The following is a 26,114-nucleotide window of genomic DNA, read 5'->3' on the forward strand; positions in this document are numbered from 1 at the left end:
GGAGGGAAGAGGTGGACCCAGGCATCAGCATCCAATAGGAGCATCCAATAGGAGGCATCAGCATCCAATAGGAGGCATCAGTAGCCAATAGAAGTATCCAATAGGAGGCATCAGAATGCAACACGCACATCCAATAGGAGGCCTCAATATCCAATGTGCGGCCTCAGCACCCAATAGGAGGGAGGCGGGGGCGGGCGCAGCGCCGGCGTCCCCGTCGCCCGGGAAACCGCCGCAGCCTGGGACGCGCGATGCCGGCCGGGGTGGAAGGCACGGCGCCTGCCGGGCCGGATGACGAGGAAGAAGCGGGCCCGGACCCGCGGCTCGGAGCCCTGGCGGCCCGTGTGGGGCTGTGCCTGCGGCCGGCGGCGGGCGCCTGGGAGCGCTGCGCCGGGGCCGCCGAGGGGCAGCGGCTGCTGCGCTCCTTCCTGCGCGCGGGCGCGGGCCCTGGGCCCAGGCCGCTGCTGGCGGTGCGCCCCGCGCCCGGGGGGCTCGCGCTTCAAGCCGGGCTGGACGCGGGGTCCGGGGGCGACGCGCCGCGGGCCAAGGGGCTCTTCTTCCTGCGCACTGGCGGGCAGCCGCCGGGGCCCCGCGGCCTGCGCGGCGCGGTGGTCTGCGGGGACTTGCCCGTGGCGCCCCTGGAGCACCTGGCGGCACTGTTCTCGGAGGTGAGGGTGCCGCCGAGACTGGGCCTCACGGGGGGTCCCGGCCGGAGAAACCGAGATAGGGGAGGAAGAGGCTGGAGGGAGTGCACTAGCGGGGAGGGGTCCAGGAAGGAAGCTGAGTCCTAGAGGAGACTGTGCTGAGGGAGGGACCAGAGCAGGGACTGGGCAGTGAGAATGGGAAGGGTTGGGTAGGGTCGGAATCGCTCTGGTTTCAGGCGGAAGTCAGGGGAAGCTAGACTCTCAAGAGTGCCTAGATCCTGACTCCTTTTTAAAGGTGACATCTCCTTGTCCCTCCTGGAGGAAAGAGCGGAAGCAGTGTACAAATGAGTATTTACTTGGGCTCAGTGAGGTGAGAAGGTGAAAGGCCGTGAAGAGTATTTCTAGAGAAGTGTTTAAAAATAACACGTTTTGATTTCATCTAATTCGTCCCTAACCATGTAACCAAAGGTTAGCCAAAAGAAGGTGTTGGGACCTCTGACTGGGAAAGCCCAGCTAGGATCTGGAGAGGTCTGCCTGGAACTTACGGAGCAGGATCTCTGATAAGCGGAGGAGTGCATGTTTTAAGTGGCTCTGTAGAGGAAAACACAATGCATAGTTCAGTAGGGGTACTTGGGAGAGATTCCTTCGAATTTAAATACTTCTGGATTGACAAAAATCTATACTACAAGACTGTTATGTGTAGTTTTGCAGGCCAAGTGCCCGGATCTTTCAGGTTGTGAAGGAATATTGTATAAATCACTGTATAACAAAGCACTAGTTGTGCAATGATTTGTGTAATGGGTGCCATGGAGAAAATAGAAATATTTGGCGCCATCAGTAACTTCCCACATCAGGGCCTTCTCTCTGCCTTCTCTCTGCCTCAACATCATCTCCGGCAGCAGCTCTCCTGCATAGCTTCTTTTCTTTTTTTTCTTTTTTTTTTTTTTTATTAAATTTTTTATTGTGGAAAGTTACAAAGTTACAAAGTTTTCAGGTTTAAATCTCAGTTATACAATGCTCGAATACCCATCCCTTCACCAGTGCTCATATTCCACCACCAAGAATCCCAGTATAGCTCCACCCCGCCCCCTCACACCCCAAACCCCCCCACGCCCCTAGCCCCCCACCCTAAGCCCCCCCCCCCCCGCCTGTGTAACTAATAAATTTCACTTTACTTTCACTTTGATTGCATACAATATTTCAATAAAACTCACTATTATTGTTTGGAGAGTCTCTCCCCTAAAGTCAGACCTGCTGAAAAGGAAGCATTAGGTAATTTGTTTTCCATTGCTGAGGATGAAGAAGTGTGAGGTCGAGTGACCACACTTAGCGGCCTCTCAGTTTTGGGTTTCTGTAATTTAGTATTTTAGTAACTAAGTCCAGAGAGATATCTGCCAGAAGTTGCACCGTTGCCAACTTGTAGTTCTTAGTTACATTATATTCCACATATGAGTGCAATCTTTCTATGTCTGTCTCTTTCTTTCTGACTCATTTCACTCAACATGATACTTTCCATGTTGATCCACTTGTATGCAAATTTCATGACTTCATGTTTCCTGACAGCTACATAGTATTCCATTGTGTAAATATACCAGAGTTTCTTTAGCCAATCATCTGTTTTCGGGCACTCTGGTTTTTTCCTTATTGTGGCTATTGTGAACAGAGCGGCAATGAACATGGAAATGCAGATGTCATCTCTACTATACCTTTTTGCCTCTCCGGGATATATTCCCAGGAGTGGTATTGCTGGGTCAAATGGGAGCTCAATTTCTAACTTTTTGAGAATCGTCCATATTGTTTTCCAAAAGGGCTGAACCAGTCGGCATTCCCACCAGCAGTGAAGGAGAGTCCCTTTCTCCCCACATCCACGCCAACACCGGTTGCTTTTGTTTTTGGGGATGTGGGCCAGTCTCTGTGGTGTGAGATGATATCTCATTGTTGTTTTGATCTGCATCTCCCTGATGATTAGTGATGTTGAACATTTTCTCATGTGCCTCTTAGCCATTCGGATTTCTCCTTTGGAAAAGTTTCTGTTCATTTCATCAGCCCATTTTTTGATCGGGTTGGCAGTTTTCTTCTTGTGGAGTTCAACCAGTGCATTGTATATCCTTGTTATCAACCCTTTATCGGATGGGTACTGCATAAATATCCTTTCCCATTCTGTAGACTGTCTTTGTATTTTGGTCACTGTTTCTTTTGAGTTGCAGAAGCTTCTTAGTTTGAGATAGTCCCATTTATTTATCTTTGTTTTCACTAGCTTAGCCAGTGGCGTGTCAGCTTTGAAGATACCTTTGGCTTCAATGTCGTGGAGGGTTTTGCCGACATTATCTTCAATGTACCTTAGGGATTCTGGTCTGATGTTGAGGTCTTTAATCCAGTTTGATCTGATTCTTGTACATGGTGATAGATGGAGGTCTAAGCCCATTTTTTTGCATGTAGCCGTCCAGTTTTGCCAGCACAATTTGTTAAACATGCTTTCCTTGCTCCACTTCACATTTCTTGCTCCCTTATCAAAGATTAGATGATCATATATTTGGGGGTGTATGTCAGAGTATTCAACCCTGTTCCATTGGTCTGCCGCTCTGCCTTTGTTCCAGTACCATGCTGTTTTAATGACTACCGCTTTGTAGTAGAGTTGGAAGTTGGGGAGGTTGATTCCTCCCATTTTCTTTTTCCCAAGGATTGCTTTAGCTATTCGTGGGGGCTTATTGTTCCATATGAATTTCAGGAGCGCTTGCTCCATTTCTTTGAAGAATGTCAAGAGTATCCCTATAGGGATCGCATTGAATTTGTACAATGCTTTGGGGAGAATTGCCATTTTGACAATATTAATTCTTCCAATCCATGAGCAGGGGATGTCTTTCCATTTCCTCGTGTCCTCTTTTATTTCCTGAAGTAGTGTTTTATAGTTTTCATTATACAAGTCCTTTACCTCCTTTGTTAAGCTGATTCCGAGGTATTTGATTTTTTGAGGCGCAATTGTGAATGGGATTGCTTTTCTCAGGTCACTTTCTTCTCTCTCATTATTTGCATATAGGAAAGCCATGGACTTTTGGGTATTGATTCTATAGCCTGCAACTTTACTGTACGAGTCTATTGTTTCTAGGAGTTTCTTGGTAGAGGTTTTAGGGTTCTCTAAGTATAGTATCATATCATCTGCGAATAGTGAGAGCTTGATTTCTTCCTTTCCTACCTGAATGCCCTTAATGTCTTTTTCTTGCCTAATCGCTATTGCAAGTACTTCCAGTACTATATTGAACAGAAGTGGAGAGAGTGGGCATCCTTGTCTCGTCCTTGTTCTCAGAGGGAAGGCTCTTAGTTTTTCCCCATTGAGGACAATGCTTGCCATAGGCTTGTGATAAATGGCTTTGACTATATTGAGGAAGGTCCCTTCTATACCTATTTTGGCTAGTGTTTTCATCATAAACGGATGCTGGATCTTGTCAAATGCTTTCTCTGCATCTATTGATATGATTATATGATTTTTATCTTTGCTTTTGTTGATATGGTGGATTATGTTGATTGATTTCCGGATGTTAAACCATCCTTGCATCCCCGGGATGAATCCCACTTGGTCGTGGTGTATGATCTTTTTGATGAGTTGTTGAATTCTATTTGCTAATATTTTGTTGAGAATTTTTGCATCTGTGTTCATCATGGATATTGGCCAGTAGTTTTCTTTTTTTGTGGTATCTTTGTTTGCTTTTGGTATTAGGGAGATATGAGCCTCATAGAAACTGTTAGGGAGGGTTTCTGTTTCTTCAATTTCCTGGAAGAGCTTGAGAAGGACTGGCAAAAGGTCCTCTTTAAATGTTTGGAAGAACTCACTAGTGAATCCGTCTGGACCTGGGCTTTTGTTTTTGGGGAGACTTGATTACCATTTCAATTTCCTTGATGTTAATTGGACTATTCAGGTACTCCAGGTCTTCTTGGTTCAGCCTTGGGAGATTATAGGAGTCGAGGAATTTATCCATTTCTTCTAGATTCTCTTGTTTCGTGGCATATAGAGATTTTCAAAGTAGTCTCTGATGATCTTTTGAATTTCATTGGTTTCTGTTGTGATGTCCCCCTTTTCATTTCTGATTCGGCTTATAAGGGTTCTCTCTCTCTCTTTCTTTGTGAGTCTTGCTAGTGGTTTATCAATCTTGTTTATTTTCTCAAAGAACCAGCTCTTGGTTTCATTGATCTTCCGGATTGTCTTTTGGGTTTCGATGTCATTAATTTCTGCTCTAAGTTTTATTATCTCTTTCCTTCTGCCTGGTTTTGGCTCCTTTTGTTGGTCTTTTTCTAAGGTCTTGAGCTGTGAAGTCAAGTTATTTATGTGGGCCCTTTCTTCCTTCCTGAGATATGCTTGCAGAGGTATAAATTTTCCCCTTAAAACGGCTTTAGCTGCGTCCCACAGGTTCTGGTAGCTCGTGTCTTCATTCTCATTTGTTTCTAGGTACCTTTTGATTTCTTCCTTGATTTCCTTCCTGACCCACTCATTGTTCAATATCGAGCTATTTAATTTCCAGGTGTTTGATTTGGTTTTCTGCATCTGTCCACAGTTAAGTTTTATCTTCAGTGCATCATGGTCTGAAAAGATAGCTGGTACAATGTCTATCTTGTTGATTCTGTTGAGGTATGTTGTGTGGCCCAGCGCATGGTCTATTCTGGAAAATGTTCCATGTGCACTGGAAAAGAATGTGTATTCCTTTTTTTGGGGATATAAAGCCCTGTATAGATCTATTAGCCCTCTCTCTTCTATTTCTTCCTTCAAAGCCAGTATTTCATTGGTGAGTTTTAATCTTCTAGATCTGTCCAGAGGAGACAGTGCGGTGTTGAAGTCTCCAACTACTATTGTGTTGCTCGAGATGTCCTTCTCGAGGTCTCTTAGCAGCTGTTGTAGGTATTTAGCTGGTCCCTCATTGGGTGCGTAGACATTTAGGAGTGTGATTTCTTCCTGATGTACACATCCCTTGATTAATAAAAAGTGGCCTTCACTATCCCTGCTAATCTTTTTCAACCTGAAGTCTATGTTGTCTGATACTAGTAAAGCCACTCCGGCTTTCTTGAGGGAGTTGTTTGCTTGCAGGATTGTTTTCCATCCTTTGACTTTGAGTCTTTGTTTGTTCTGGCTATTCAGATGTGTTTCTTGCAGGCAATAGAATGTTGGGTTGAGTCTCTGAATCCATTTTGCCAGTCTGTGTCTCTTAATTGGTGAATTCAGACCATTGACATTAAGGGAGATTATTGTTATGGGATTTTGTGCCGTCTTTGTGCAAGGGTTTGTTGTGCTTGTAGGGGTTGTTCTTGTCTTACAATAGCCCCTTTAGTGCTTCTTTTAGGTTTGGTTTTGAGTCTATGAAGTTCCTGAGCTGTTGTTTATCCCCAAAGTAGTGTATGGTTCCTTCTAGTTTGAATGAGAGTTTAGCCGGATAAAGTATTCTTGGTGAAGCGTTGATTTCATTGAGTTTTTTCACTATATCCCACCATTGCCTTCGAGCTTGGAGGGTTTCCTCTGATAGATCTGCTGTGAGCCTAAGGGGTGCTCCTTTGTATGCTATTTCCTTCTTGGACCTTGCTGCTTGGAGTATTGTGTCTCTCTGGAAGATGTCCATCATTGTAACTATGATATGTCTTGGGGTTTTTCTGTTAGGATCTCTTTTAGCTGGCACTCTTCGGGCGCCTTGAATCTGGATGCCTGCATTGTCCAGCTGTGGGAAGTTTTCCGCAATGATTTGTTTGACTGTGTCTTTTTCGTTGGGGTTGGTTCCCTGTGGTTCTGGTAGTCCAATGATTCTAATGTTGTTCCTCTTGAATTCATCCCCTAGGACTCTGATTCTGGCTAGAGCTATTCTGAGGTCTCTTGCCATGGTTTGTTGTTGCCTGTAGGCCTCTTGCAGCTCATCTTCAAGCATACTGATTCTGTCTTCGGCTGCAGTCATCCTATTGTTGAGGGCAGTCAGAGAGTTTTTGATTTCATGTACAGAATCCTTCATTTCTTTTTGAAGGTTTTTTATTTCTGCTCTCATTTCTTCCCGTATTTTGTTGGCTGTCTGTTGTATTGTTTCCGCCAGGTCTTCCTTGAAGTTGTCCATCTTTGCATTGAGTTCATTGAACATGTTGAGGATTTCAACTCTGAATTCTTTCTCAGAGAGGTCAAGTTTGTAGGAAGCGCCCATTGAGGTTTCCGGACTCCTTTGATCGTCCTCTGGTTGCAATGGGGATTTTCGCTGTTTCTTCATGTTGTTTGTGGTGATATGAAAGAGGGCCCTTGATGATGAGTGTCCCTGTTTCCTTTTGTTGCGAAAAAGGATTGTGGATAGGCTCAGTTAATAGTGGTTGGCTTTTTACTTGCCGGTTGTAGAACCTGGTCTCCTACTGAGATGTTTCCTTCAGTTCTTATGTGAAGTCTTGTGTTTTATTGTCCTACTGCTTGCGAATAGGTAGATGTTAGTCTTGGATAGTATGTTGAGGAAACTACTTGCCGCCGCGTGAGCTTTGGCTGCCGGCAGTGAGGCCACGCCCACTTTTATTAGGCCACGCCCCCTGGTGGTTAGGCCACGCCCCTTTCCCACAACCCGACAGTGGTCAACGTGCTGGGGGTGGCGTGCCGGCCAAGTGGCCGGCAGTCCGGAGGGGAGGGAAGCCCGGGGTGCTCAGGGCCACGGAGCAGGCTGGGTCCGGAAGGGCGGGTCGAGGGAGCGTCACAGACCTTTGCGGGAAGATAGGACGGCGGCGGTGCTTGGGGTCGGCGTGCCGGCCACTCGGCCTGCAGTCCGGAGGGGAGGGAAGCCCGGGGTGCTCAGGGCCACGGAGCAGGCTGGGTCCGGAAGCTGCATAGCTTCTTTTCAGGGCAGCTTCTCACCTAGCTTCCTTCTCTTCCAGAACAGCAAATTCAGCAACTATATTTTGCAATAGTGTATAACCCATGCCTTTTTGCCATATGGATTCCTGATCCTGTGTCTGATTGCTTATACCCAATATTAAGGTAGTGTGAAAACGGATTGATCTGATTTGTTACACAAAACAACTATCAGTTCGCCTAGATAAAACCCAATGAGATTACCTCTTGTATGCATCACCCAGGTAGTATCTATTAAGAGCCGCGTGTTTCCTTTGCTTCCACTGTAACAGTAGGTAAAACTTTTCTATATTTAGTCCCAGTGATGAAATCAGATTCTGAAGTCTACCAAATACTTATTAGGTATTTTTGATTTATTTATAGGAAAATTTTGAGGAAATTAAATTGCAGAGAAGGTTCTGGACAATCGAGTTTCTCTCAGGGTGCACTACAAAATGAAAATTTGTAGTAGCTATGGAAATATTGCAGTATTTTAACAACTGTCATGGCTTTGTGGCTGTGAACTGTCTGAACCATCTCTTAAGAAGTCCAAATTAGGATCACATTTCTTAATGCTTGATATGATAAAAAGAGATTTAATTGGGTTCAGAGGAGATTATCCTGTGTTCTGAGAACAATGCTTATCCTTCCCTGTCGAAACAAACACAGAAGGATTCGGATAAACAGGGCCCAATCTATCTTTCAAAGTTTGGAGGTCTGAGTGAATAAAATGCAGAGATGGCACTACCTCCAGTGTATTTGGAGGATAGTTGTTCCATCCCAGAGTTGGGTCATGGCTTCCTCCGTGTAAAATAAAAGTCCCCACTTTTTGTTTCCACTCTGCTTTTTTCATCTTTGTGAAACACATTATCATTTGTGAATTGTTAGTTTACTTCCTTATAGTCTATAGTCAGTAGAAAGCAGAACAATTATGGATATCCAGAAGCATGAGAAACTCGGTGACTGAGGTATGGGGTAGGTAGAAAGCTCCACTGTAAAAGTGTGTTTCTACAAAATGTTTGGGCATTCACAGTGTGCATTCGGTGGTCAAAGGAAGAAATGGAGGCTAGGCTAGTTGGTGATCAATGGCCATTTATTCCAATCTTAGGTCTCACTGTCTGCCCCCAAGCTAGTTTCCACTTGTCTAGGATTGTCTTCCCCCTCACCCTGTCTCACAGCCTTAGTTATACAGCACAATCACCAAGTGTTGGGGGTAGCAATTATACATAGGTAGGTAGCACAATCACCTTATGAAAAGTCCTTCCTTCCTGGAAACTCCAAGACAAAGATCCCATTCTGCTAGGAGATCTGTTCAAGGACATAATTTCATCTAAGGGCATATTTCTCCTTTTCTTAGTCCATAACTATTTAAACGGTCATCTTAAATTTACTTTTTAATAATCTGTCTAGTCATTTTGTATGTACACAGTAAGAGATATATTAAGTTTATAGGGTGGCTCTCCTAGGGACATCTTGCTATATATCTCAGATGACAGTCCTCAGACCAGATTAGTTCTTAACCCTAACTGGGCCCTTGTCTACTCTCTCCTCTTTGGCTCATGACAGAATTTGTCCATGACTGTGCTCTTAACTTATTGTAAGTATTATGATGCTTGGCCCTGGGTCCATCGAATCCTTCATCGGGACTTTCCTTTTGGGGTCTTAGGAACTAAGGGCAACTGAGCCTTAAATCTAGTAAATATGACAGATGCCCAGGAGTAAATATTATTCAGAGTCAATTAACTCCCAAGTTACAAAAACTTTGTAACTGCCTTTTAGCTGCTTTTCTGTGTCTATACAAAAAGGGACATTGCTCTATACTATGAAAGGATATTAAAGAAAGAGAAAAGCAATATTTCACTTACAAATACAAAATAAAGAGTCCTTAAAAGAATCTGACTTTATGAGTCACAGGGTGTGATTTGGGGATATAGTGATTAACAGATACAGCAAACAGAGCACAATGGAGAAGTTAGAGATAAATCAGAGGAATGGGAGTGTTTCAGGAGCACTGTGATGGGTGTAAATCAATAAACCCCTAAAGTGTCATTCTCAGTATTATTTCTGTTTCAACACTTGGTCATTTCATTAGTCACACAAGTGACTCTTCCAAGAAATATTATATAAAAATAAAAAGAAAGGGCGCGGGCGAGGAAAGGGACGCCTCACCGCACCGAGCCAGGCACAGGGCCTAGGGCAGCAGCTGTCTCTCCCGCCACCCGAGTTCGGTAGCCTCCAGCCACTTCCCCCACCCCGGGGAGGTTGATGGCAAAGAGGTGGCAGGCCAAGGAAGGAACGGAGCCATGATGGTTGGTCTCACTTGCAGTTTATTCCAATCTTCCCTCTATACACTCTCCCCGACCTCTCTACACCTTTCTGCCCTCTACACACTTTCCGCCCCCTCACCTTCTCTCCGAACCCCTTTAATTGATCATGGCCCTTCCAAAGGGCGCAATACATTGAGGTCACCAAAAGCACCAAAAGATCTTACTGGAAGAACATTGAGGCAACATAATTCTCTTGTATCTGCAGGCCCTTAATCTAGGCCCCCCCCTCCCCCCCCCAAAGAAGATACAAAAACAAAACCAAAGCCTTCTTTGGGCTGAAAGCACTCGGATTTACATCCCAAAGACCAGGCTGGGCTGCAGCAAGAAATCTACATGTCAATTACAAACTAGACAGTACCTGAAATTTACATCCCAGAGACTAGGCTGGGCCAGAGCCTGGAATCTACAAAGTCAAATCATGCCTGGCTAGCACCTTAGATCTGTGGGTCAAAGATCAGCTAGGTTTCTGTGACAAAAGGTTTCTGTGACAAAACTCCAGAAGGCAGCTGGAAAAGGGGAAATATTCCAACAAAATATAACCTGGTCTCTGTGCTCCTTGAACCTTTTTCTCCCAGAGATCTTATTCCTCTAGCTTAGCCATCTCTTCCTATGGCATTACTATTAACCATACTTGTGAGTTTTCGTTTCAGCCATCTCAGTTGCCCCACTTAAACAAACCTATAACTCTACCATCAACTGTCTCGATTTAAGAAGCCAATAATCCTGCTGTCTTGCTACCAGCCATCAAGAACCCCTAGATCCACATGCTACCCCCACCCCCCCTTACCCAGCTTGCATGCTGTTGAATCATTGACATTCTCTTATATAAATTTGTATGTCCCTTGCTTTGTTGTACTTTTTTGACAAACTGCAATACTGCTGAAATCCATGAGCCGAATGGGGTGGGAGAAACATACAAATTAACACGGAAACCTCTAAATTCATAGGCCTAAACCACTAGTAGTCGACTCTTTCATGTTTCCCAGCAGACTCTTTGGGAGTGAAAATTAAAATCCAAGTGGTATTTGTAAGCTGACACTTTTTCTCTCTTATTCCTCTTGCCTGCCTAGACTAGCTACACCGGCATCCACACTGCTTTTCAGTTCTGTCAAACATGTTCCCAGACCAGAAGATAACCAGTTTCTGATTGTTTGATTTACCTCCTATTTATTTAACTTTACAATGGCTGTTCCTTCTCCTGCAATACAGGTCTTAAGAGGGTGTGCACACCACTGCCCCATCCTGCCCAGGCAAAGTTTCAATGTTACCTTCTCAGTAAGACTCTCTCCATTCACTCAATTCGCAACAATCCCAAGCCCTCCACCCTTCATTCCTCCTTGCTTGCTTCCTTTGCTTGTTTATTCATTTGCTTTATTTATTTTTGCAGCACTTGTGTGTTGATTGTCTTCTCTAGAATTTAAACTTCCCAGGACCAGGAATATGACATTTTTATAATAACAGTTTTTAACTTTATATTATAGATATTTTTATTTCAAAGAAAAAATATGTATCTTAGTAGATAAAAAAACATTCATAGAAATATACATACATACATAATCCTATCACTGTCAAATCTTCATGTTCCCTCTTATTCCAGCTTCACTTATTTTATATTGACTTTTTAAAAAAGCAGGCATGTGATTTAAAAAGTTGTCCATAACAGAGTTTCAGACATACAATGTTCCAATGCCAGTGTCTCTTGTATCTTCCTAGCATGTTAACAGTGTTAGCACATAGCTGGTATCAATAAATATTCCTTGAATCAGTGAATTAGTATGTTAAATTTCATAGAGAACTTAGATTCATTATTTTCTATCACTAGAAAGCCTCCCAAATATAGTCCTAAATATTTCTTCTTCTGGGCTGGAGCGATAGCACAGCGGTTGGGCTTTTGCCTTTTACGTGGCTGACCCAAGTTTGATTCCTCTGCCCCTCTTGGAGAGCCCGGCAAGCTACCAAGAGTATCGAGCCCGCACGGCAGAACCTGGCGAGCTACCTGTGTGTATTGAATATGCCAAAAACAGTAACAATAAGTCTCTCAATGAGAGACGTTACTGGCGCCTGCTTGAACAAATTGATGAGCAATGGGATGACAGTGATACAGTGAATATTTCTTCTGAAAACATGTTACGTTCATTCTCTGAACATTTTTTTTTCTTTTTGGGTCACACCCAGCTATGCTCAGGGGTTACTCCTGGCTTTGCACTCAGGAATTACTCCTGGCGGTGGTTGGGGGATGCCGGGGATCGAACCCGGGACGGCAGCGTGCAAGTCAAATGCCCTACCCGCTGTGCTATTGCTCCGGCCCCACTCTCTGAACATTTATTGAATGCTTCCTGTATGCCAAACTCCTAGAGGACTGTAGATACTTAAGATTTTTTTGAGATCTTGAGAAAGTTTCTATTCATTCTTCCATGTTAAGAGGGCTTCTTGGACCCAAATAGTCCTTTTTTTTTTCTTTTTGCATTTTGGGTCACTCCCAGCGATGCACAGGGGTTACTCCTGGCTCATGCACTCAGAAATTACTACTGGTGGTGCTTGGGGGACTATGTGAGATGCTGGGAATTGAGCCTGGGTTGGCCGCATGCAAGGCAAACGCCCTACCCACTGTGCTATTGCTCCAGCCCCCTAAATAGTCCTTTCTTAATGTGAATGAATAGACCTCAATTTGTTATCTTTTATTCCTTGATTCATTGTCACCTCTGGTAAAGTCTAAGTTCAATGCTTTTTTTCCCAAAATAAATGTGGCAAGACAGCTCCATTAGATTTGTTGTGTTGTGTCTATATATTCTGTTTTATGGCCACACAGATTATTGATTATATACAGAATGTAGCAAATAAATGAGTCCATATTTTTTTTTCATTATTTGCATAGTAGTTTCTTATCACATTGTCTGAATATCATTTTTGCTTTCTAGTATTTTCTCTATATTAGTTTAACAGTTAATGATCCCTAGAGGCGTCTGTTAATTACTACTTTTTAAATTGAAAATCCTGGATGAGTCAGTTTCAACTAAATATGCTTAAGAGCAGCTTGATTCTGGAGCTCACTGATCTTTCTCCAACGGCAAACTTTTTATTATTCGTGTTGACTGCTCTGTGGTGCAAGATGGTTTAAGAAAAGGAAACTTTTCTTCAATATATACAGGCTTTGATCTGACTCTCAATTGCTCAGATCTGTGTGTGTATCTACCTCTGGGTCTTGGGATGAAGACGGAAAGAAGAGGAACTATGTTGGGGTGGTCAAAACAAATTAATCCTTACTCTGTAAACTCAAGATCTTTTGCTTTACTTTTAGAAAGTGTTCCCTCATACCTAGTAGGCAGAGTTCCTCCTTACTTTCATTTATTCCTATTCACCCTGTTTTTGAGAGAAAGGTTTACAATCTAGAGTCATGGAGATGGTTGAAACCATGACACTGGACAGATGAAATGGACAGCTGTTTATCGTCACACATGATGCCAGTTCAGAGGTGAGAACTCTGTGACATGCAGGGCCACACAGGAGTTATATTTGAGAGAAGAATAATCAGTCAGGGACTATGGAAGGCAACTTTTAAGTATCAAGTGTGAGAAGTATCTCTGGGTATCTGTGGGAAAATAGTTGAATTGTCTGAATCATTCCTTTGGCTAGCCAGGAAAGAGAACCTCCTATTTAGAAATAAGTTTGGGTATTAATATCATTACAAGTACAGCAGCCTCAGAAAAGGTTTGCATATAGATTTCTTTCCTTTGTCCAGAACAATTCATCTAATGCCGTAGAAGTCGAATGCCTGCCATTCTCGTCTGTGCATTTCTGTTCCAGGTTGTTATTCCTGTCTTGGCCAATGAAAAGAACAATCTGAGCTGGCCTCAGGTGGTGTGCCAGGATGTCCAGAGGCATGCTCGCCGCCTCCAGAGTGATCTTCTGGTTATTCTGGAGCAAGTGAAGGGGAGAACTTTGCTACCTCTTCCAGTAGGCTCAGAAAAAATGGAGTTTATGAATTCTGAAAGTGAGACTCCGTAAGTACCATGAACCTGGCCGTATGGGCCTCTGGGATATAGGAGATAACCAGTTTCTTATGCTTTGACTTACTGCTTTTTTGTTCCCAACTCTTCACATCTCTTGTTCTGAACCCGACATCCTGGCATATATGTTTTGTGTTGATTGCTTCCCTCACTCCAGTGCCTAAAGACTTTTAAGGTTATCTCAGCAACATTGCCTTTTCCAAAATAAGAATTATTTCAGAACTTAAAGTAGTTACACTGATATCCATATTTTGGTTTTCAGGATAGTTTCATCATTGGTAAAAACCCAGACCCAATCTTGGAGACGGTCACACCTCTTTCTAGCATTTACTCAGCAATAATGCCATAGAACTAACTCTCATGACACTCTAGTACCAGACCCTGCTCTCTTGGTAGATAGATACTTTTTAATATTCTGAGTACTTTATTCAAAGTAAAAACAAATCTTGCTTTGTGGCTCTTGACAGCACAGCCTCCTGTGCATTTAAAATCTCACCCTTCCCTTTGCAGGAGTATATCCACTATCCAGCTTCTGCTTGATACTCTTTTATATGAACCTTCTCGGTTTCATTTTTTTAATCTTTTTCTTTTGGGACCACATCTGACTATGTTCAAGGCTTACTCCTAGCTCTGTGCTCAGGGATAACTTCTGGTGTTGCTTCGGGGCCTATCGAGAGTGTTAGAGATGGAATCCAGGTCTGTGACATGCAAGACAAGCACCTTAATGTTTGGACTCGACCTCCAGCCCCACCACCATCATTTCTATCATGAGACTTTTTTTTTCTTTCAAGTCAGGTTAGGTTCCTAAGTTATAAGCATTATTATATTAATATCAGAAATTTTTTGTTGGTTTTTTGGTGGGCAGAAGAAGCATCTGATAAAAATTTTAAGGTGAAGGGGAAAATGCTTTTATGGAATAAATATTTATGGAAAAATTGTTATAATGCAAACATTAAAACGCCATAATATTTGTATTTTAGAGCCATTGTTAAAGGTAGTAAGAAAAGTTTTGTCTATTCAACACAGCAACATTAGTGGATTGAGGACTATGTCAGAATTTATTTTATTATTTCAGTGGGTGTCTTAATGAAGTTTTATTGGCACTGATGCAAAGGTATCAGAAATTTTTTTGTTTAATCTTTTATTTAATCACCATGTGGAAAGTTATAAAGCTTTCAGGTTTAAGTCTCAGTCATACAATACTCGAACACCCATCCCTTCACCAGTGCACATATTCCACCACCAAGAATCACAGTATAGCTCCCCCCTCCCCCCCACCTCCCCAGCCCCCACCCCACATGTGTAACTGGTAAATTTCACTTTACTTTCACTTTGATTACATTCAATATTTCAACAAAAAACTCACTATTATTGATTTGGAATTTCTCCCCCCTAAAGTCAACTTGCTGAAAAGAAAGCATTTGATAATTTGTTTTCCATTGCTGAGAATGAAGAGCAAAGGTATCAGAAATTAATGTAAAGAGTTTGGATTTGTCTTTGTTCTAGGTTTTGTCATAAGTTGGGTGACTTAGGGAGAAGTTGGCTTCAGTGTTCTCATTTGTAAAATGTTTGGTACCTGCCACATACTTCAGGATTCCTATGAAATTAACATTAATAAAACACTTAAAACAGTACTTAATAAATATAGTAGTACTTAGTATAGTGGGTATTATGACAAAATTAGAGAACCTTGAGATAGGGTATTTGCCTTAATACTCAAAATGCAAAGCCTGTTTATTTCCAAAATATATTAAAAATATTATCTTTATGGATAATCTGGGTGAAGGAGGTCATGGTAAAAACTTACATGGTAAAAAGTGGTATGACTTCCATTAAAAAAAAAGAACATGATAAAAAGTGGTATGACTTCAGTAAAACAAGATGAGAAAATTGGGCTGGAGAAATAGTGCACCAGGTAGCACATTTGCATTGCATGTGGCCAACGCAGATTCAATCCCTGATACCCCATATATTCCCCCAAATACTCCATACGATCCTAGAGTGATCCTTGAGTGAAGAGCTAATACTAAGCCCTGGGCTTACTACCACTAAGTGTTGCCCAAAACCAAAAACTAAAAATAGATAAGAAATGAAAGTTTCCAAATACCTGACCTGACAGGTACAAGACTACCAGCATGCTCATTTACATGTGGGAACAGGTTACTTTTCAACATAAGTGAAGTCTGCCATGATGTCAGGAATTTGCTAAAGTATTACTATCATTACATGTGAAGGATATATGATTTGCTCTGAAGAATAACTTTGAGGTAGAAGTGCTAAAGTACTTTGCCGTATATTTAGTGTGAAATAATTTCCCAGTTAGCTGTAAATCACTGGATTTAATGACAAGTTAAACAAAAAGTTCAAATGTCTTTTTCCTGATTCCTTTTGTATTTTAACACCCAACATCCAACATAAATATACACATATATAATATGTTCAACGGCAGAGCCTGGCAAGCTACCTGTGGCATATTCGATATGCCAAAAACAGTAACAAGTCTCACAATGGAGACGTTACTGGTGCCTGTTTAAGCAAATTGATGAACAATGGGACAACAGTGCTATAATACGTTTTATATGTAACGTATGAAACATATATATTTACATAAATAAACATTGTTATGATTTTTTTGTTAGTTAAATTTCAATGACTTCCTAGACTAGATATTTTAGGGAGGTAAACTCCTTCAATTCCTTACATTATCATTTGTGCATATCACTGTTTAGCAAATAACAATTTAATTTGATTAAGTGAAGATATCTCTCTGGCATGAAAAACGTGAAAGATTTATTTTAATTATCTGAGTTTTTAAAAAATTAATTTATTCTTTTATTGAATCACCATGTGGAAAATTACAAAGCTTTCAGGGGTCAGAATTTAGACTACAATAAGGAAATTCCAGGAAGGTAGATGTGGTCATCGTAAAGACAAACTGGTCTATGTAACTAAGTTTGCCAGAATGTCGGGGTAGAGTAATTGGGTATTGGGGGCAGGGGCTGAGACAATGGTGGAGGGCAGAGATCACTGGTGGTGGAAGGTGTGGTGTTGGGACATTGTATGCATGAAGCCCTGTCATTAACAGTATCTCAATTTATACTACCTAAAATTTATTTATTTTAATTTTTTTATTGATTGATATCCTGTGGTGTACACTATTTTAGTGGTTTCTTACAATTCCAGCATTACACCCATCACCAGTGTACTCACTCCCATCTCCCAAACATCCCAACTGCCCTGCCTTTCCGACTCTCTCCCTGCAACCCAATTGTGTGAGTCAGTTCTCCAACTGTGTTGCCTTCAGACCTTTGTTACTATCTTGTTGTGTAGATTTAAGTCCCACATGGGAGCAAATTCATTCTGTATCTATCCATTTCCTCTCTCCTCACTCAACATGTTCTAGTTCCATCCTGTTGCTGCAAATTGTTCGTTCTTAGAGCTGCATAGTATTCCATTTTGCATATATACTGCAACTTCTTGATCCATTCTTCTGTAGTTGGGTGTTTGGGTTGTATCATATCCTAGCTATTGTACTAAGTAGGCTGTCTAAAATTAATACAAAAAACTTTTTAAAAAGGACAAGCTTTCTCCTAAAAAAGTTGAGAATGCACTGCTTTGCTAAATTAGGAGCTTGACAAATGTGTTCTAGACAGTGCACTGACAGATGATAGGATTCAAAATATTTAATCTAGTTTTTGTAATATTTGTAGATCCATGAATGTTTAGTATGTGTGTACAGTTTTGTTGGATGCAGCTTTATGTACAGACATTGTTTTATATATAATAAATACACGTGAATAAATATGATGAATTTTGCCTAGAAAGAGGCCCCTTAGTCTTCTTTGTCTACTCATTTGTCTTTTCAAACACAAGTTGTTGAGATTCTGTTTCTGGGGATGCCTAGAGGTGAATTATTCCCATTCTTCTCAGCTTGGATTCCACAGACAATGCAGTCATCTATGCCATTGAATCTGCAGTGATCCAGTGGAGTCACCAAATTCAGGTCGTGCTAAAGAGACAGTCTTTCCAGCTACTCCTGAAAGGTGAGAACCCCACGCCAAAGGTGGAACTGGAGTTCTGGAAAAACAGGTAAGTGTGAGATCAGGTTCGGGGAGTAAATGTCTTACACAGAAACACCTGGGGCAGCCACGCAGAGTCCAGTGCTCCCTTCCAAGTACTCTCACCACTCCTGGGGAGGACAGCTGAGCATCCTGTACATCAACACAGTTTTTCTATGCACTGTGAACTGCACATTTTCTCACAGTTCAATAGTCCTCATTTGTTTCTTGGGCTGTAATTAGTATATGCTCTGACATATCTTTAAAGAGCATTTTTTAAAATAAATGTAGACTTAATTGACTAGTATTTTAATTTTCATGTATTTATTTTGGTCTTACCACCACATCCAGTGGCATTCAGGGTCACTACTGGCTCTCTGCTCCCTGACCACTCCTAGTGGGACTCAGGGGACCATCTGACCTCTGGGAGTTGAACCATGTTGGCCACGTGCAAGGCCATCTCCATACCCACTGCCCATCATTCCAATCCAGATTATTATTTCTTATACTTGTCTGTTGCTTCTCCTTGGATAGTCAAGCTATTATGCACCGACTTATTTTAGGTGGAGAAAAGTGAATTTTATTTTTGAAAGAAATTTACTGCAAGAGTCTAAGTTCTCTGGGGCTGGAGCGATAGCACAGTGGGTAGGGTGTTTACCTGGCACGTGGCCAACCCTGGTTCGATTCCCAGCATCCCATAGGGTCCCCTGAGCACCACCAGGAGTGATTCCTGAGTGTAGATCCAGGAGTAACCCCTTAGCATTGCCGGGTGTGACCCAAAACGCAAAAAAAGAAAAGTAAAAGAATCTAAGCCTTGCCTACATTGACCCTGGCTCAACCCCTGGCATTACATGACCCCCATTACCATCGGGAGCAACCCCCAAGCACAGAGCCAGGGGTAGCCCCTGAACATTGTCAGGTTTGTCCCAGAAACAGGACAATTTGTTAATTTATTCTTTCTATCTATCTATCTATCTATCTATCTATCTATCTATCTATCTATCTATCTATCTATCTATTGTTTGTTTATTTATTTATTTATTTATTTTTGTGGCCAATCCGAGGGTGGCCAATCAGCCCGGCAAGCTACTGAGAGTATCCTGCCCACACAACAGTGCCTGGCTAGCTCCCCATGGCGTATTCGATATGCCAAAAACAGTAACAATAACAGGTCTCATTCTCCTGACCCTGAAAGCCTCCAATCATTGGGAAAGATGAATAAGGAGAGGTTGCTAAAATCTCAGGGCTGGGATGAATGGAGACGTCACTGGTGCCCACTTGAGTAAATAGATGATCAATGGGATGACAGTGATACAGTGAAGTTCTCTATCAGTACTAGGGCTAGAAGCAATCAACTATACTCCACGGTTCCAGAAAGATTTAATGATTGTTTCTGTTCCTGCTCACTCACCCTTTTTCTTTTTTGTATTTGGTTTTTTGGTGGTCACATACAGCTGTGGTGGTCAGGGCTTACCACTGGCTCTGTGCTAAGGAATAACTCTTGGTGGGAGTTGGGGGGACATATGTGGTGCTGGGGATCAAGGCCTAGTTAGCTGCACTGGCTTCGTCATTCTCACTTTTTCTCCACCTGTTTTTCCTCCTATTCGTCATGGAACTAATCACTCCTTTAATGAAAAGGGGGCAGATGTTTAAGGCTTACTTTTTTTTTTTTAATTAAACCACTGTGAGATAGACCATTACATACCTTTGGGTTTCAGTCATACAGTGTTCCAACACCCATTCCTCTGCCCGTGTTTTCCCAGCACCAATGACACCAGTTTCCCTCCCACCAAACCCCAACTCCATGTCTCCCCCAGCCTGCCTCTGTGGCAGGCATTTTTCCTGTATGTCTGTTTGTCTGTCTCCCTCCTTTGGGAATTGTGGCTTGCAATACAGATACTGAAAGTCATCATGTATATCCCTTTACCTACTTTCAACACTCAGTTCTTTTGCAGAGTGATCATTTCCAGCATTATTGTCATCCTGGTCTCTTCTCTATCTTATCTACCGTCTGTCCCCACAAACCTGTGGTAGATTCCAACCATTGACCAGTCCTCCTGGCGCCTGTATTTCTTGGCCTCTGATATTAGTCTCATACTATTTTTTTATATTCCACAAATGAATGGAGCCATGCGATATCTGCCCCTCTCCTTCTGACTCATTTCACGCTCTATGTCCATCCATTTATAGGCAAATTTCATGACCTAATTTTTCCTAACAGCTGTTTAGTATTCCACTCTGTAGATGTGCCATAGTTCCCTTATTCAGATGTCTTTTCTTGGGTACTCAGGCTGTTTCCAGATACTGGCTATTGTGAATAGTGCAGCAATGAATATAGAATTGCAGATGGAGTTCCTACTGTGTGCTTTTGGGACCCTAGGATATATTCCAAGAAGTGATATTGTGGGTCAAATGGAAGCTCAATTTCGAGTTTTTTGAGGAATGTTTATATTGTTTCCCAAAAGGGCTGGACCAGTCGGCATATCCATCAACAATGAATAAGAGTCCCTTTCTTTCTCCCCACTTCTGCGTTAGCACTGGTTATTATTATTATTATTATTATTATTATTATTATTATTATTATTATTATTATTATATGGATGTGTGCCAGACTGTAGAGTGGGAAGATACCTTGTTGTTGATTTGCATTTCCCTGGTGATTAGCAGTGTAGAGCATTTTGTCATGTGCCTTTTGACCATTTGAATTTCTTTTTTGAGACAGTTTCTATTCTCTTCATTTTAGGATAGGGTTGGATGTGTTTTCCTTGCAAAGTTCTACAGTGCTTTGTATATCTTTTATATTAATCCTTTATCAGATCGGTGTTGGATGAATATATTTTCCCATTCCATAGGCTGTCTTTGCATTTTAGTCACTATTCCATTTGAGGTGCGGACGCTTCTTAAGTTTCATGTAGTCACATTTGTTTATCATTACTTCTACTTGCTTGGTCAATGGTGTTTCATCTTTGAAGATGCCTTTAGCTTCAGTGCTATGGATAGTTTTACCTTCCATGTACTTTATGTATTTATATCTGATATTGAGGTCTTTAATCCATTTTGATCTGACCTTTGTTCATGGAATTAGATAGAGGTCTGAGTTCATTTTTTCACATATAAATGTCCAGTTTTCCCAGCACCACTTACTTGTTAAAAAGCTTTTCCTTGCTCTACTTCATATTTCTTGTTCCCTTATCAAAGATTAAGTGATCATATATTGGAGGGTCTATGTCATGTTATTCAGCTCTCTTCCATTTTTATGCAGATCTGTCTTTATGCCAATACCATGCTGTGTTAATTTGTTTGAAGTTGGGGAGGGTGATGCCTCCCATCTCTTTTCCTCAAGGATTGCTTTAGCTATTTGTGGGGGTTTATTGTTCCATATGAATTTCAGGAGTGTTTGACCTATTTTTTTGAAAAATGTTATGGGTATCCTAAAAGGGGCCATATTGAATCTGTAATTCTTTGGAATATTGCCATTTTGACAAAACTAATTCACCCAATTCATGAGCAGGGGATATGTCTGCACTACCTCCTGTCTCTTTTAATTAATTATTTTTATTTGAGTCTTGTGAGATACATATTTACAAAGCTATTCATGATCAGGTTTCAGTCATAAATGATCCAACATCCATACCTCCACCAGTGTCCATTTCCCACCACCAATGACCCCAGTTTTCCTCCCACCCCACCCCTACTCGCCTGCGTCTTTGATTCTATGGCAGGCACTTCTCTCCCTTTCTTTCTCCCCCCACTGCCCCCACCACCACTCCCATTCTGGGCACTATGGTCTGCAGCACAGATACCTAGAGGTTATCCTGTTTGTTCCTTTGCCTCCTTTCAGCACTCTGTTCCTATCCAGAGTGAACATTTCCGGCTATCTTTGTCATAATGTTCCCTTCTTTGTTTCAGTTGCTTTCTTTCCCAGCATTTGAGGCAGTTTTCCAACTGTAGACTAATTCTCCTTACCCTTGTTTCTACTGTTCTTAGGTATTAGTCTCATATATATATATATATATATATTTTTTTTTAAATATTCCACACATGAGTGCAGTCATTCTATGTCTGTCCTTCTTTTCACTCATTTCACTCAGCATGATACTTTCCATGTCTATCCATTTATAAGAGGATTTCATAACTTTTATTTTTCCTAACTGCTGCATTGAGTAGATGTACCATAGTTTTTTTTAACCAATCATTAGATCTCGGACACATGGGTTGTTTCCAGATTTTGGGTATTGTGAGTAGTGCTTTGATAAACACAGAAGTGCAGATGTAATTTCTGTAGTGTGTTTTTTGGGTATTGCAGGGTTGGGTATTGCAGGGTTGTATGAAACTCAATTTTTTGAAGGTTTTTGAAGAATGCCCATATTATTCTCCAGAATGGTTGAACCAGTCTACATTCCCACCAACATTAAGGAGAGTCCCTATCTCCCCACATCCATACCAGAACTGAATGTTCTTTTTCTTTTTGATGTATGCCAGTCTCTGGTGTATGATGATATCTCATTGTTATGGTTTGCATCTCCCTGATGATTAGCTATGTAGAGTATTTTTTGATATATATTTTGGTCATTTATATTTCTTCTTTGAGGATGTTTCTCTTCATTTCTTCTCCCCAGTTTTTGATGGGGTTGGATGTTTGATAGCACAGTGGGTAGGGCGTTTGCCTTGCATGCAGCTGACCCTGGTTTGATTCCTCTGCCCCTCTTGGAAAGCCCGGCAAGCTACCGAGTATCACGCCTGCACGGCAGAGCTTGGCAAGCTACCCATGGTGTATTTGATATGACAAAAACAGTAACAACAAGTCTCATAATGGAGATGTTACAGGTGCCCGCTTGAGCAAATCGATGAACAATGGGACTATAGTGCTACAGTGCTAAAGTTTTACCAGTAGCTTGTAAATCTTTGATATTATCATCTTATCTGATGGGTATTCGGTAAATATGTTTTCCCAATCTGTGGGCTGTCTTTTCATCTTGGTCACTGTTTCTTTTGAGGTGCAAAAGCTTTTGAGTTTAATATAGTCCCATTTGTTTATCTTGGCTTTCACATTCTTGGGTAGTGGTATTTCATCTTTTAAGATGCCTTTAGCTTCAGTGTGAAGGGTTCTGCCCATATTTTCCTCCATGAGCCTTATGGTTCAGGTCTGATATTGAGGCCTTTGATTCATTTTGATCTGACTTTTGTGCCGGGTGTTAGAAATAGGCCTAAATTCTAAGGAATTTTGCATAGTTCCATTATAAATTCTTTATCAGAGAGAAGGGTACATAGCTCATTATTACTTGTTGGGTCCCCTGGGCTAGCTTTTTCTCTCACTAAACCTGAAGGGTTTCTGTGTTGCTTTATCATTGTGATATTTGCAGTTTGAGTCTGCTCACAGTTGCTTTTGTGTTTTGAAGGAACGTAGATTGGTGGAGCAGCTACTGGACTAGTGGTGGAATCTGGTTGGTGCACCAGCCCTAGTGCTAATTTGTAGTTCTAATGGAATATGAGGGAGGAAATTTAACTGGTGGCCACGTGAGCAGCTACTACTTGGGAGAGCACACCCCTTGGGCTTCTAACCTGGGAGGTACGGAATTCACAATCTTGAGATTGCATCAACAGTCAGGGATGAGGTACTGCCTAGAGGCCGCACACGTGCAGAGTCCTGGACCCACTCAGACTATGTCACTCAGGCTTCTAACCCCGAAAGTCCGGAAGTCACAGCCTTCTCTTTAATTCCTGAAGAAGCGTCGTTTTTTTTTTTTCCCCTACCTGCTGTACTAGGGTCTCTGGCTCCAATTTCACATGACTTTTGACCCCTTTAGAAAGATATTCTCCCCCTCTCCTCTATCCTCCCTTTCACATAGACACAGCCTCCCTGTACCACGTGACTGATCAGGGAAGGACTTTATTTCCTTAAGTGAGTCCTCAACTCATGACATTTCTCATTTCAGTTAATGCGGCCACCATGGAACCCCAGCTTTCCTAGAATCCTCCCTCTGCTAAGCCACCATGGAACCCCAGCTTTCCTAGAATCCTCCCTCTGCTAAGCTACCCTTGGGCTTTGTTGTTGTTGTTTTCGGGTCACAGCTGGCAGTTCTCAGGATGTACTCCTGGCTCTGCACCTTAGGGGTCACACCTGGCTAGCTTCGTGAGAGAAGTGTCGTTTTATAGTTTTCTTTGTACAGGTCCTTTACCTCCTTAGTTAAGCTGATTCCAAGGTACTTGATTTTCTGTGGCACAGTTGGGGAAGGAAATTTTTTTTAATAATCACTTTCTTATCAAAGAAGAAATAAAAAAATACTTAGAAACAAATGAAAATGAGGACACGAGCTACCAAAACATATGGGATGCAGCTAAAGCCGTGTTAAGGGGAAAATTTATAGCTCTCCAACCATTCCTCAGGAAGGAAGAAAGGGCCCACATAGAGAACTTAACTTCACGGCTCAAGACCTTAGAAAAGGATCAGAAAAAGGAACTCAAACCAGACCGAAGGAAAGAAATAATAAAAATTAGAGCAGAAATTAATGACATTGAAACCAAAAAAACAATCCAAAAGATCAATGAAACAAAGAGCTGGTTCTTCGAGAAAATAAATAAGATTGATAAACCACTAGCAAGACTCACAAAGAAAGAGAGAGAGAGAACCCTAATAAATCGAATCAGAAATGAAAAGGGGGACATCATAACAGAAACGGGTGAGATTCAAAAGATCATTAGAGACTACTTGGAAGGTCTATACACCACAAAACAAGAGAACCTAAAAGAAATGGATGAATTCCTTGACTCCTACAATCTCCCAAGACTGAACAAAGAGGACTTGGGATACCTGAATAGACCCATTAATGTTAGGGAAATTGAAACTGTAATCAAAAATCTTCCCAAAAACAAAAGCCCAGGCCCAGATGGATTCACTGTTGAATTCTTCCAAACATTCAAAGAAGACCTGTTGCCAGTTTTCCTCAAGCTTTTCCAGGAAATTGAAAAAACAGGAACTCTCCCAAACATTTTCTATGAAGCACACATCTACCTAATACCAAAAACAAACAAAGACACCATTAAGAAAGAAAATTATAGACCAATATCCCTGATGAACATCGATGCGAAGATCCTCAACAAAATACTAGCAAATAGAATCCAACAACTTATCAAGAAGATCATACACCATGACCAAGTGGGATTCACCCCAAGGATGCAAGGATGGTTTAACATTCGGAAATCAATCAACATAATCCATCATATCAACAAAAGTAAAGATAAAAACCATATGATCATATCAATAGATGCAGAGAAAGCATTTGACAAGATCCAACATCGGTTCATGATGAAAACCCTCACCAAAATGGGGTTTGGAGGAACTTTCCCCAAGATAGTCGAAGCCATCTACCACAAGCCTACGGCAAGCATTATCCACAATGGGGAAAAACTAAGGGCCTTTCCTCTAAGATTAGGCAGAAGACAAGGATGACCACTCTCACCACTTCTCTTCAATATAGTACTGGAAGTACTTGTGATAGCTATTAGATAAGAAAAAGAGATTAAGGGCATCCAGATAGGAAAGGAAGAAAACAAACTCTCACTATTTGCAGACGATATGATACTATATCTAGAGAAGCCTAAAGCCTCTAATAAGAAACTCTTAGGAATAATAGACTTATAAAGTAAAGTTGCAGGCTACAAAATCAATACTCAAAAATCCATGGCCTTCCTATGCACAAACAATGAGGCAGAGGAAAGGGACACGAAAAAAGCAATCCCATTCACAATCGTGCCCCAGAAAATCAAGTACTTCAGAGTCAGCTTAACCAAGGAAGTAAAAGACCTCTACAAAGAAAACAATAAAACGTTACTCCATGAAATAAAAGAGGACATGAGGAAATGGAAACATATACCCTGCTCGTGGATAGGGAGAATCAATATTGTCAAAATGGCAATATTCCCAAAGCATTATACAGATTCAACGTGATCCCTATAAGGATACTTATGACTTTCTTCAAAGGAACGGATCAAGCAATCCTAAAATTCATATGGAATAACAAACACCCACGGATAGCTGAAACAATTCTTGGGAAAAAGATGATGGGAGGCATCACCCTCCCCAACCTCAAACTTTACTACAAAGCGGTAACAATTAAAACAGCATGGTACTGGAACAAAGGCAGAGCCACAGACCAATGGAACAGGGTGGAATATCCCCACACACAACCCCAAATGTATGATCATCTAATCTTTGATAAGGGAGCAAGAGACGTGAAGTGGAGCCAGGAAAGCCT

At 41.6% G+C, this 26,114-nt stretch overlaps 1 protein-coding gene across 1 annotated transcript in view; it reads left to right on the top strand.

Annotated features, from left to right (window-relative positions):
• The first annotated feature begins 248 nt into the window (after positions 1 to 248).
• Positions 249 to 26,114, top strand: part of DNAH9 (dynein axonemal heavy chain 9) — a 570,390-nt gene continuing 544,524 nt past the window's right edge. The window contains exons 1-3 of the mRNA XM_055143580.1: positions 249 to 665; positions 13,599 to 13,795; positions 17,732 to 17,890. Of these exons, the coding sequence (XP_054999555.1) occupies positions 249 to 665; positions 13,599 to 13,795; positions 17,732 to 17,890 (773 nt within the window). The remainder of the gene's footprint in view (positions 666 to 13,598; positions 13,796 to 17,731; positions 17,891 to 26,114) is intronic.

Source organism: Sorex araneus, chromosome 6 (genome assembly GCF_027595985.1).
Source record: "Sorex araneus isolate mSorAra2 chromosome 6, mSorAra2.pri, whole genome shotgun sequence".
In the NCBI taxonomy this organism is placed as follows: Eukaryota; Metazoa; Chordata; class Mammalia; order Eulipotyphla; family Soricidae; genus Sorex; species Sorex araneus.